Source organism: Tinamus guttatus, unplaced genomic scaffold (assembly GCF_059628265.1).
Source record: "Tinamus guttatus ecotype Peru unplaced genomic scaffold, ASM5962826v1 Tinamus_guttatus_pri_ptg000197l, whole genome shotgun sequence".
Lineage (NCBI taxonomy): Eukaryota > Metazoa > Chordata > Aves > Tinamiformes > Tinamidae > Tinamus > Tinamus guttatus.
The window spans coordinates 5,097,060-5,108,567 of NW_028288731.1; the positions used below are offsets into that span (position 1 = coordinate 5,097,060).

General features: G+C 38.5%; 1 protein-coding gene across 1 annotated transcript; it reads left to right on the forward strand.

Annotated features, from left to right (window-relative positions):
* The first annotated feature begins 1,172 nt into the window (after positions 1 to 1,172).
* Positions 1,173 to 10,404, forward strand: CNBD2 (cyclic nucleotide binding domain containing 2). The gene is given in 12 exon segments (XM_088523808.1): positions 1,173 to 1,186; positions 1,462 to 1,549; positions 2,583 to 2,746; positions 3,939 to 4,095; positions 4,444 to 4,595; positions 5,170 to 5,308; positions 6,415 to 6,529; positions 7,118 to 7,313; positions 8,585 to 8,741; positions 9,654 to 9,808; positions 9,967 to 10,285; positions 10,288 to 10,404. Coding segments are annotated over 12 exon segments (1,773 nt in total).
* Positions 10,405 to 11,508: the final 1,104 nt, after the last annotated feature.

The following is an 11,508-nucleotide window of genomic DNA, read 5'->3' on the forward strand; positions in this document are numbered from 1 at the left end:
AACATGCAACAACCAAGGTATGATGTTAGGGAGGGAGGCGAGGAAGACAAAAATATCAACACATAATAAGAGGATGTGTGTTGGGGCGGAGGCGGAGGTGATGATGTTGTTTTCTTCCCCAATATAAGGTGTTACAGATTTTTTTTAGGGCGCCTGTAATCAGGTCTTTTTTAATATGGACAACTGAACAGCCATATTCAGTGCTCTGCAGTGCATTTTGGCTGCTGGTCTGATGTGTTGGGAGGGTTGTTAATGGCAGTCTGCCTGTTCAAACAAGAACATGTTGCTCTAAGCTAATTAGAGTTCCCTCTCTTCCACATGGTTTTTCTAATGAAGATTGATAAGGCTCAGAGGAGGGTGAAAATCACTTTGTAGTATAGTAATTGCATAACTGTTGCTTCTGGGTCCTCAGTATGAAGGAACTAGAAAGCGAAAACTTGTACACTATCGGATCTGCCATTTGGTTATTTTTCTAATATACTTTGTCTTTTACAGCATGATAGAGTCAGTGCAGCATAGGTTGCTACCAAAATACTATTAAATTTTCAGCTCTGTCCTTGGTTAAATGCTAGTGAATTTTGGTGGCTCCAGCAAATATCAGAGACCATTTCTGCTGCTTATAGAATAGTCATTGTCTTTAGAGAGCATTTAAAGTATAATTAGGTATGGCAATTGAATGGAATTGGAGAGATAAGAACATAGACTCCTCATCAGAGGGAGATCAGTGGGAGAGGGGGGAGTCCAAGTGTCCTCGTACCCAGACTAGTATCTTCACTGCTAGTCCTGCCTGTACCCCGTAAGAAAGGGGAATGATCTGTGTCCGTATTCTGACATAGACATTTTTTCTGTTTGCCCTCTCAAAAAGTTCTACAAGCTTGCGAGAGACATCAAGATCATGAAGAAAATATGTAAGATCTTATGGGAAGACCTGCAGGAACAGAAGAGATTAGAGACTGACGACATGACTTCTGTAAAACTCCCGTTCTTTGGCAGGAAGGAAGGGATTTTTCTACAGGGAATAAAAGTAAATCTCTTCAACTATTAAATGAGTGTATTTCTCTGTTCTGCTTGACAAGTTGACTGGTGTCTGGGGCAGGTTTCAATATTTATATCACTATCTATCCAGATGCCCATGAATACTTGTCCAGGCATTGCCATCTTTGCATGGCGCGATGAAACTGGACCAGTACTACCTGCTGATCTTGTGTTGTCAGTATAAATGTTCTTAAAATTGTTTTGCAAAGTAAAGCATTTAGTAAATGCTTAAATGTAAAATACTTAAAGTAAATGCTTTACATTACAAAAAAAAAAAAGTAATGAAACAGTGAGCTTTTGTCTGAAGTCCTTACTAGAAGATGATTTTTACAGAGTAAGCTAATGTACTAGTTCTACTGAAATTTGTTTTATGAGAAGAAATTAGTGTATACTTGCTAACTCTGTGCTAGTCTAAAACAATCAAAGCCTTTCCCAATATTTTTTTTCTTTTTTAATCCAGAACAAGAAATGTTCCAAACCATCCTTCAACATCAACAAGTTCAGAGCTTCAAAGGTCTGGCCCCTTTTCTTCTCCTGCAGGTGGTCTGCAAATCACTGACATTGTCAGGTTCTCCCACAAAGACAAAAAAAGAGCAGCAATTATTGAGCCAAACCCGCCCCAGGGCGGTGGGAACCACAGCTGAATCCCCACCACCTCTCCCATCACTTGAGGGGACTCCTAGCCCTTTGGAATAACCCTCACTTGACAGCATGTCAAAGGCAGTGCATGGTGTTTAAGAACAGCTGCTGGGCTTGAATATAAACATCTGTGCCAGGTTAAATTTAAATATTGTAAATTTCCTTTCTCTAGTTGGATTTATGCCGGTTTAGTGAAACCGGTTTGGGTCATAAATGGACAAGTCCCAGGAGCTAACAGAGCCTTCGGATACAATTTCAGCCTGCCTGATCTGAGCTGTAACTGAGCAAGGGGCAAATCCTGAGGCTGAGCCCATGCACTCTGCAGTACTTCTTGAGCAGAAGAAAAGCCATCAGTTTTCTGCAGCTCCTGAGAAAAGTGTTGGCTGCTTCTTGGTTCTTGCCTGCAGCAGTGTTTATCTTTTCAAGGATGCCTTGTGGAATTCTGCTATTCCCGATGAGGGAAGGTGGAGGCGTATCCTGTATGAAGCAGTGCCTGGCTGCATGAGGTGGCAGTTCTTAAGAGCAGTTGAGCCATGTTAGGGAATGGAAATGCAATGGTAGAAAAAGAACTTTCTGCTCCTCAGAAAATGCATTTTTAAAGGCAGCGGTGGTGGGGGAAACAACTTACTGTTTCATGTAGTTCGGCTAATTAGCCACAAACTTGGCCTAAAAATCATGTTTTAGCATTCAGTTTCTAACTCAGTCATGCTTGTTTGGGCACTCATATCTTAGAGATAAATTCAGCAATTTACTTACAGATATTTCTCTTAAAAAGAAATGGGAGAGGGGGAATTGGGAATTAATTATGTATGTTTCTTAAAGGTGACACTTCATTTTTCTGAAGTGCAAAGGTGTTTGTGGCTTCTACTTTTTGCTCTGAGTTCATTAGGCATTACATGTTTTCTCAGGATAACTTACCTCTGAGAGTAATCCAAATAACCCGAAAGAGACCAGAATGGAGAACAGAAGAGGAAGTGAAATTTGTACAAAGCTGCTTGCAGGAGATAGAAAGCTATGGGAGTTACAGCTTGAGACTGCAATTTCTTCTGGCTAAAGTGGTTCGCTTTGAATGGTAATTATTATTATTATTATTTTTGCATTGTGCATTTTTATTATAGCTGATCTTAGTGCTGTTTTTGCTCTGACCTTGCATCTAAAAGTGGAAAGACAACTGTGTAAGCTATGTTTTCGGTCCAGGGTGGTCTTCTGAATGAACTCCATGTTCTTTACTGTTAACAAGGGTGTTAACTGCTGTGGCATCAATGCAGATGAGGTGTTTTGTGTATCTTGTGATCTGCCTTCTACATGATAGGGCTATGAATTTTCAAAATGCATGAATGAGATTCTTAGTTTCTTATTAATATTAATTCACACTAGAAATCAGATGCCCTTGAGGCATTTGAAATTGCGTTTAAAAATTGCATTAGACATTCCTCTCTATTGCCTGTAGTGATCCTCTTCCTAGAAAATTATAGCTTGACCTTTTTCATTTTTAAGACACAGAATACGCTGCTGAAGTATTGGTATGAACTTCTGTCAAATCTCAAGTTTTTACTACAGGAGGTGATCCTTTGCCAGAGTGTACAGCAGACAGTGTTGTGTCCCCTTTACCTTGTGTAGGGACCTAACCAGAGATGCCTCCTTTAGGACCAGTTCTCTGTGAGATGAGTTTTAGCTGGGACTGCTCCTCTTTGCAATTATAAGCCATAAATCTGGAGCTATCTTGTGGTAACTTCCTGAAGCAGGTGACTAACAGCCTTGAAACAGTGGAGTGCAGTGATACAAGAGGACAAACTACTTCACAGTGAGTGAAGGGAAAACTAACCTGGTTTAGGTGGACTGGGCTAATGAAAGTGTTTCTCACGGGCATCTGCTACTCTGAGTGAATGTGGGAAAACCATAGCTGGTTTACAGGGCTTCGTGGGTAATCTCACATGTATTTAAATGAAAATTTACATCTGACCTCGTCACATGGCCAAATACTTAATGATCTCTCTTTGATCACTACAAACACTTATTTCCTTGAATATTCTAAGCAGGGCAGAAAATGGATCAATTTTCACTTTTTAAGTCTTTCTGTGGGTAGAAAGGAGTGCACCTTGTTTGAATCAGGACTTACATTTCTGAATGTGTTGTAGTTGGGCCTTTCAAGCTCTGCTCATTCACCCTGTTACAGCTGTATATCTTAGCTGCAGAGTCACTTCAGAACAGGCCTAATTCATTATATTTCTGCTGGATAACACCAGCCACACTCTGTTTTCCAGGTTTGAACGTGGGCGAGTTATCCTGAAGAAAGGACAGTGCGGCATTAGCTTCTACTTCATTTACTTCGGCAGCGTTGCTCTCACAGATGATGAGGATGGTAGGAGCACCTTGACTGCACTGTATCCTGTGGTGCTTCAGAAGGGGGCAAAGTTTGGGGTGAGTGGCATCTGTGGTAAAAATACTGTTGGTTCATGCATGGGGAAATAGATAGGAAGAGTTTGGGAATGAGATCTATATTCCTGTGCTTTTCAGAACTTAACCTTTTGCTGCAAGAAGGGAAATTCCTTGGAACATAATTGGTGTTGTATGTGGGTTCTTATACCTCCTAACAAAAAGTCTAGCCCTGGCCATCATGGTTAAGTAGACTGGTTATTAGATGAGGTGGATCATGTAATGGTCTCTAATAGGGGCAGCATTTGGATTACAAAGTTGATGGCTGAATTCTTAGCATTAACTGAGTTGATCTTTCTGTTGTTCCCATCGCTCCACTTCTCACCATGGAAGGAAGTTTCTGTATTGAAAGGAACAAGGAGAGTTGCTACAGTTGTCTGTCTGGAAGACACAAAGCTATTTGTGGTAGATAAGGATGACTTCTTCGCTAATCAATTAAATGAAGAGCTTCAGGAAGAATTATGCTATCGATATAACTTCATCAAGTAATTTCTTAAAATGTTATCACTTGCTTTTGTTTATTTTTTGACTGCTTAGCTAAGGTATAATCTATTGCATAAGCTTCCCCAGCTATATGAAGGCCGTAGATAAACAGCATTATAACAATTACCTTGTTATTATATCTCATATGTTGTAACAAGTGTCTCATGAGGTAAGGAAAGGAACTCCCAGTTGGCACTCTGTGACAACTGGTAGATGGTACTTTGCCACCAGCTGCTCTGGAAGGATTCATGATTGTCCATGTATCCCAGCTACAAATCCTACCTTTTTTTTTTAATACTAATGGACTCTGTAAATTTGTGAACAACTTGGTCAGGCAAATTGAACTTTCACTGAATGCTTTGCTTTACATCATGAAACTATGGCAATTTTAAGAAGACACTGACCAACCTGACTAACCTAGAACTGGATTTATTGTTTCCAGGAATGGTGGCCTAGGGCTTATCAGATACAACTACAAAAAAATAAAAAGAAATTCATAGTTAAATATGTTTTTCAGTAAGTTCATTGTCAGGCAGGCTATGAAAAAAAAAGGTGTCTGTATTGCTTCTTTTTCAGAGGTGTGAAATTTTTTGCAAAATGGTCTAAGAGATCAATAGTGAGAATAACCAATAGCTCCAAAATGGAAAAGTTTTACTATGGACAAGTGATAACAAAAGATATCACAAAGTCAGCCAGTGTGATTCTCATTAGTAAGGTAGGTAATATCCTTTGGAGTTCTTGGTGTGCTGACATGTTCTTTAGAGTCTGCAAAAAAAAAGAACAGAAACGGTAATTATGGGCCATTACTGGAAGGACTAGGAAATAATGCACTTTGTAAAGTGCCGTGCCTTTGTGGGTTTGGTTTTTGTTGGTTTTGTCATACTTAGTGTCCAACTTCTTTTCAAACTCTGTTGTAGGATCTATTTTACCAAAGATTCAATCTCTTGAAAACTCTTAAAACTTTTTAAAAGTTTTTTAAATTTTTAAAGTATTAATGATAATTATCAAAGGAGATTTGAGAGAAACTTCATGTTCCATGCTTTCTCTTTTATCTGCCCTTTGCTTTTGGAGTAGATGGCTTCCTGTGTTTTGATGGGAGCACTTATTACTACTGAATAACTTTTTCCATTGAGCTATAGGGCCTCAACTGCATCAGAAATGTCTGTAGGTAGGTAAAACGAATGTATTTAATTTTGTTGCCAGAGTATCCTAAGAGACGCTGGAGTTTTCTCAACTCACAGAAACACACATTGCCTTTCAGGTATAATGTTATAAAGATCTGTAATGTTTCCAGAGACATTTTAGTGGTGCAAATATGTTATATGCAAGCACTGTGAGATGGTGAAACATTCTGCTTTTTTTCTGAGATGCCTCAAAGACTTTGTTGTTTAATGACTTGCCAACTGACTATCAGCTGAATGATACTAAGAAGAGAGTCACCAATTTGCCTAGAATTATACTACTTAAATCTAGAGCTAAAGACAATAACTGGCTTTTTTGAGAATTCCAGTTGCCATAACTTGCTTTTTTCAGAAAGTAGTTGCAGCTTTCTTTCATGCTAGTTTTTCTACTGTAAGAAAAACATATATACAAACTTGCTGTCTCTAAAGAATATTCGCATTTGGAAAACCATTGGGAAGCAACTGTTTAACGTTATCATTGTTAAATCATAACATTCATCAAGGTTGATATAATACCCAAACCTCTTTTAGATGTAAAAAAAAGAGTGCTTGTCTTACCACAGAGTAAGAAAAAAGCTGATTTGCTTGAAGCAGTGGAGGGCATTAGTGTGTTAACATTATGATGCCTGTTTGTTATTAGGGGACCTGTGAAATTTTGCGTCTGGTTGATCTTACTGCTTGCCCGTCCTATCACAAATGGATCTGTCGACAGCTCACACACCTTCCCAAGGTCCCTTGTCTCACCAGGAAAACTGGTAAGTTGTGCTCCCTCAGAGGCTTTGTCTGGAAACTTCTGAATAACCATCGAGTTAATTACTCAGAACGTTATTGCTTTTGGTACCTGTGTATTTTTATTGTAGCTTCATGGACACAAGGTAATTATGGGAAGGATGATTGTGCAGTTCTGTTCTGAAGTCCTATATAACGTGCTTTTGGTCAAACTCAATAGTCAGAGATGCTTGTAAAGCTGAACTTAGTCCTAATGCTGTTACTGAGATTAATTCCAGAATAATAAAGAGTAATTCCATAGCCTTTTTTACATGCTTTCAGAGATTTCTTCTATGGTAAGAAGAAAGGCTTAGTATCTACTTTTACTGAGGAGTTAGAAAACTGGTTGGGAGCTACAGTGATAAATAGATATTGTGGCATCATTTAACAATCATTATATCAGCCTTCCCTGCAAGAGGAGCTAGCCTTGCAGAGATCCTCTGCTTGTACTGTTTTGTAGATCTGAGCAGCATTTCACACTAATGCAAAGTTTTGTGTAGCGTAAGTCTGGGAATTTTGTGAGGAACTTGCTTGTCCACCATTTACCAAGATAATCGAATTTCTTCTCTTTTCAGGAGCTGCAGGCAGGAAGGATTTCGAAGATTTTACACAGAAATCCTTTCCAGAGCAACATTTAACAAATCTCAAAGCTCAGGATCTTAAATGTGATATGAGCCAGGGTGGTAAAAACGTGAATAGACATCCCCTTGCTGCAGGAGCTAAAAGGATAAATCAAAAGCTGGAGAAACAGCAGATAGGAGGCCATTCCAGGTAGCATGTGTTAGGATCTTTTGTGTGCTATGCAAACAGGTTAATAGTAGCTGAAAATGAAAATGTTTGTTCTAAATCAATAAGTTCTGTTTTCTGAAGTATTTCTGAATAAGGGATAGTTTCTTCTCTAAGTAAGGTGGAGAACTGAACACAGGTTTTGAAAGAAAAGGCTACTTGTGGGGATTTGGGGTTGAGGGTGGGGAGGATGAGCGCCAATTGCTATTCCTTAATCATAATTTTTGACGAATAAATTGTAGATCTTGCTGACTTATCTTTTTAAAATGTCAACACACCAGGAAATTGTCTATCAAAGAAATTGTCAAACTGGCCATGAAAATATTTTATTCAAAGAAAAAAATGCATTTAGGCTTGTAGTAAAAATGATATTTGAAAAATGGAAAGCAAGTGAGTTTGGATGCTTCCAGAACTACTCTGATGTTCAAAAAGAAAGAAGAAGAAAAAAAAGTATTATTTAATTGAAGATGTAGAGAAACATGCCAATACCAAAACAAACAAATCCCAACCAGAATCAACCTGCCTGTAGCATTCAGAGTTTGACTTACACACAGTGAGGAAGCAACTTTTCAATGTGAATTTGGTATGTTTCCATAGAGAAGTATGTTCAAAGTTATGCAGACCTTAAAATAAGATGTATGTGCTGCCTATATGAATATAGATTCTACGAGAAGACAGGGTGAAGAAGATGAGGTAGTACCAATAATGAAAATCTTACAAAAAGGCACAGATTTAGAGAAGTAGCTAGTTCCATTTTAGACATACCAAGTGTTTATAAAGCACTTTAGAAATAGGTGATCGTGGGATGTAGGGACGGGTCAAAGCTTGGGTGCAGGAAATGGCAACATTTCAAGCATGGGAATGAAAGATATTACTTGGGAAGCATTTGTTTAGAACGCAGAAGGGCATATCGTAAAACTCGTAAGGAGCCAAGCAGGATAAGGAGAGGGTGTTTACAAAGAAATCTTAAGGAAAAAAAAAATATAGATAATATACCAACCCAAATGTAACTCAGAAGGAAAACTTTCTTTAAACTCCCAAGGAAGAACTCCCATTCACATCACTGCAGTCCGGGTAATGAAGTGTGCTGATTTTAGTGCACAGAATGTCCACATGGCAAATTTATAATTTTGTTATTGTCCAGGTGTCATAACAAAAATTTACATTACTCGACAACACTTTGCAGCAAAATGCTTATTAAGGAGGAGGTAGAAAAGTTCAACCCTTGTTCAACTTGTTTTTGTGTGGAGTTGTAGCTATGACGAGTGTGGTAGCACAAAAATTCGGCAGCTGGAAGCGCCCGAGCTCTTCCACAAGACAAGGACTATTTTGACACCATGTGGAAAGTTACCTGCTGATCTTGCCTTAACGGTTTACATGAGAGTTGCTGTAATTCATGAAGGAGAAATTGTGGTGAGTTTTCCAAAAGCAAACTGATATTAAAAACATCTGTGCTAGTCATCAGGAAAATCTTTTCAACCTTCCATGTTACTCCAAAAGTCAAATGGAGAACTTGTGCAAATCATTTCTTAGTGCTTTCTGATATTATATATATTCAGTAATTAATCAAATAGTTAATTGAATGGCTGTGCACAGGAGGTAGATAACACTGGATGATTGATGAGAAACTTTGAAAATAAAAGCTTTATTCTGAAGCATCATCTCTTATCTCTGCCAGCGGGTTACAAAGTAAACCTTGCCATATACCAAGGTGGCAGCCTTTACTGCTTATGCATCTCTGTGAGGTGATGAACGAGGTTTTGACATAGCGATAGGTCCTAGCAGTTCTTCCTTACATTACTTCCATTTCCTAGTGCAAAGTGGCAATGCCAAGTTACTCCACCTGGGATCGTTTTCTGGGTTCATAGGCTCAGGAGTGTTTGTTGTCAGCACCATCAGGTAAGGTCTGAAACCAAGGGAAGAAGGAATGAGGTGGTTCAGGGTATGTGTCCTCTCAGTATCACCTGTGATCGGGCTACAAGAGGGTCCCTGAAGCCTGAGCTACAATCTGTGCTGCTGCTTTGTGAGCTGGAGGGCAGCAAGAAAATCGTAGCACTTCCTCAGAGTCAACTGTTTCCCCCTGGCTGAAGTATAGATATAAAAAAGATTTCTCTACAGTCTCTAGGGAGAAATGCAATCAGGTTGTCACGGTAATAACAGCTGACATGCCAAGGAAAGCAGCAAGCAAGAGTTTCTCAAGTAGTCTTCCTTAATGATATTGGTTAAATCCCTCCTTTAAAATGCACCTTGTAATAAGCCTCATACATTCTCTTTAAGAAACAGCTGAACAACACAGATCGTTTCTGTCGTTCTGTTCTTCCACAGGGCATCAGCCAGCACTTCTTCCCTGACCATATGCAAGACAGGCGGAACATGGTTTTGGTCAGTAAGGATGCTGAGGTCATCTGGCTGAGGAAGGACACCTTTGAAAAGTTACTAGATTTAGGAAAAGTTCTTGAATTACACAAGCGCTACCCTAGGTGAGTAACATGGATGTGTCCAAGAAGCCAATTAACCTGCACTGCTTACTCAACCAGCGCTTACTCCACATCCTTCTTGCTTTTTCACAATAAATGGGGAAGATCTGGCTCCATCAGAGGTGAAATTTCACAACCAAATATTTGGGCTGTCTTTTCAGTGATGATGAGCTATGTCAGAAGTTTCTAGAAGAGAACCAGTGGAAAATGATAAAGAAAGACCTAACAAGTTCTATAATACAAAGAAAATGTGCACCAAAAATAACTCCTGTTTTTGAAAAGCCTGGAGAACATGTTCATAACTCCTGGACCATCAACCAAGCTGGCATTCTGGACCTGAGCACGCTCTATCATAAACCTCAAGAGCATCCACACAGGTTTGTTCCAATCTACATGGAGCCAAGAGGACAACAGCCAATAATGCCAGAATCTAAGTTGCGACTGATTCATAGTATCATTTCACCACACACCACTTTAAAAGGACTGTTCTGGAAAGCATGAGAAAGCAGTTAAAAAACACTGATACAGACAGAAAAAAAAAAAAAAAAAAAAAAAAAAACACCATCTTTGAAAAAGCGAAAAAAATAAATCTGTGTTGAAATTGATTTTTCTCACCCTACTTTTTTTCCCCCATTTTTGCAGGATTGCTGCAGTGAATTTCAACATATGTACTGATTTTTCCAGTGGTAATTTAATATTCTTTTTATTATAAGGAAATGCTTTTATGACCTCGAAAATTTTCACCTATGTTTTATATATGCAATATACCATTTTCTATGAAATACTGAGATCTTAAGGACTGTGAGAAACTTTTGTGTTTGTATATCTGGTGAATACAACTATCAATGCAACTGAAAAAAAAGCTCTAGTCGCTCTTCTAGCTGAGATGATAAAGTTGCGTGATATAATGAATATGATGCTTTAAATATGTTACTTGGTTATAGCTGTAATATTTGTGCTTTGGTGTATTTGAAAGGTTGATATAGTTGCAGTGTGTTAATAGGAACCATAGCAGTGCCAGATCAAAATTTTTGGTGAATGATTAAGAGACATTTTTGCTATAAGTATATATATATATATATATATATATATATGAAATACTGAACTTAAAGGTAAGTAATCAATTCATAAAGATATGGTCTTTTATTACATTAAACCTCTGAGAAATGTTAAGACCTACCTACTCTTCCAAGGGGTTTATGTCAAGAATGTCTCTTTCTAGTGAAATGGGATCTTACGAAAAGGAAGATATCTTGAAAAGGATGATTAGAGACTTCCCTGGACTGTTGATGCTACTTCTTGAGGTGTCTCATACATGCGAAATAGGGGGATGAAATTTCTCTGTGTTTACATGATATTCTGACGCTGACTAAAGCTGCGATTGAACCGCTTGATTTTTAGAGGCCCCCTCCAATGTCAGTTCTTCTGTTCAGTGCATCGGTGCTGCCCTTATTTACAGAAAATAAAGTTTTCATGGATAGAGTGAGCCTGCAAAGATGGCCAAAAGAGCTGTAGCTTCTGATTGTTCCAAGGCTTCATCCTTTTATGGATGCAAATGTGATTTATTGCAGAATATAAATAAATGTGCACTATTGTGCAAGATATTTTGATGCAGAGGGTTTTCCATTTTATCTAACTCAGTTTGTGCTTGAGAAGTTAATACACCTCTAATATATTGCTGCCTGAGGAGAAAAACTCTTCTG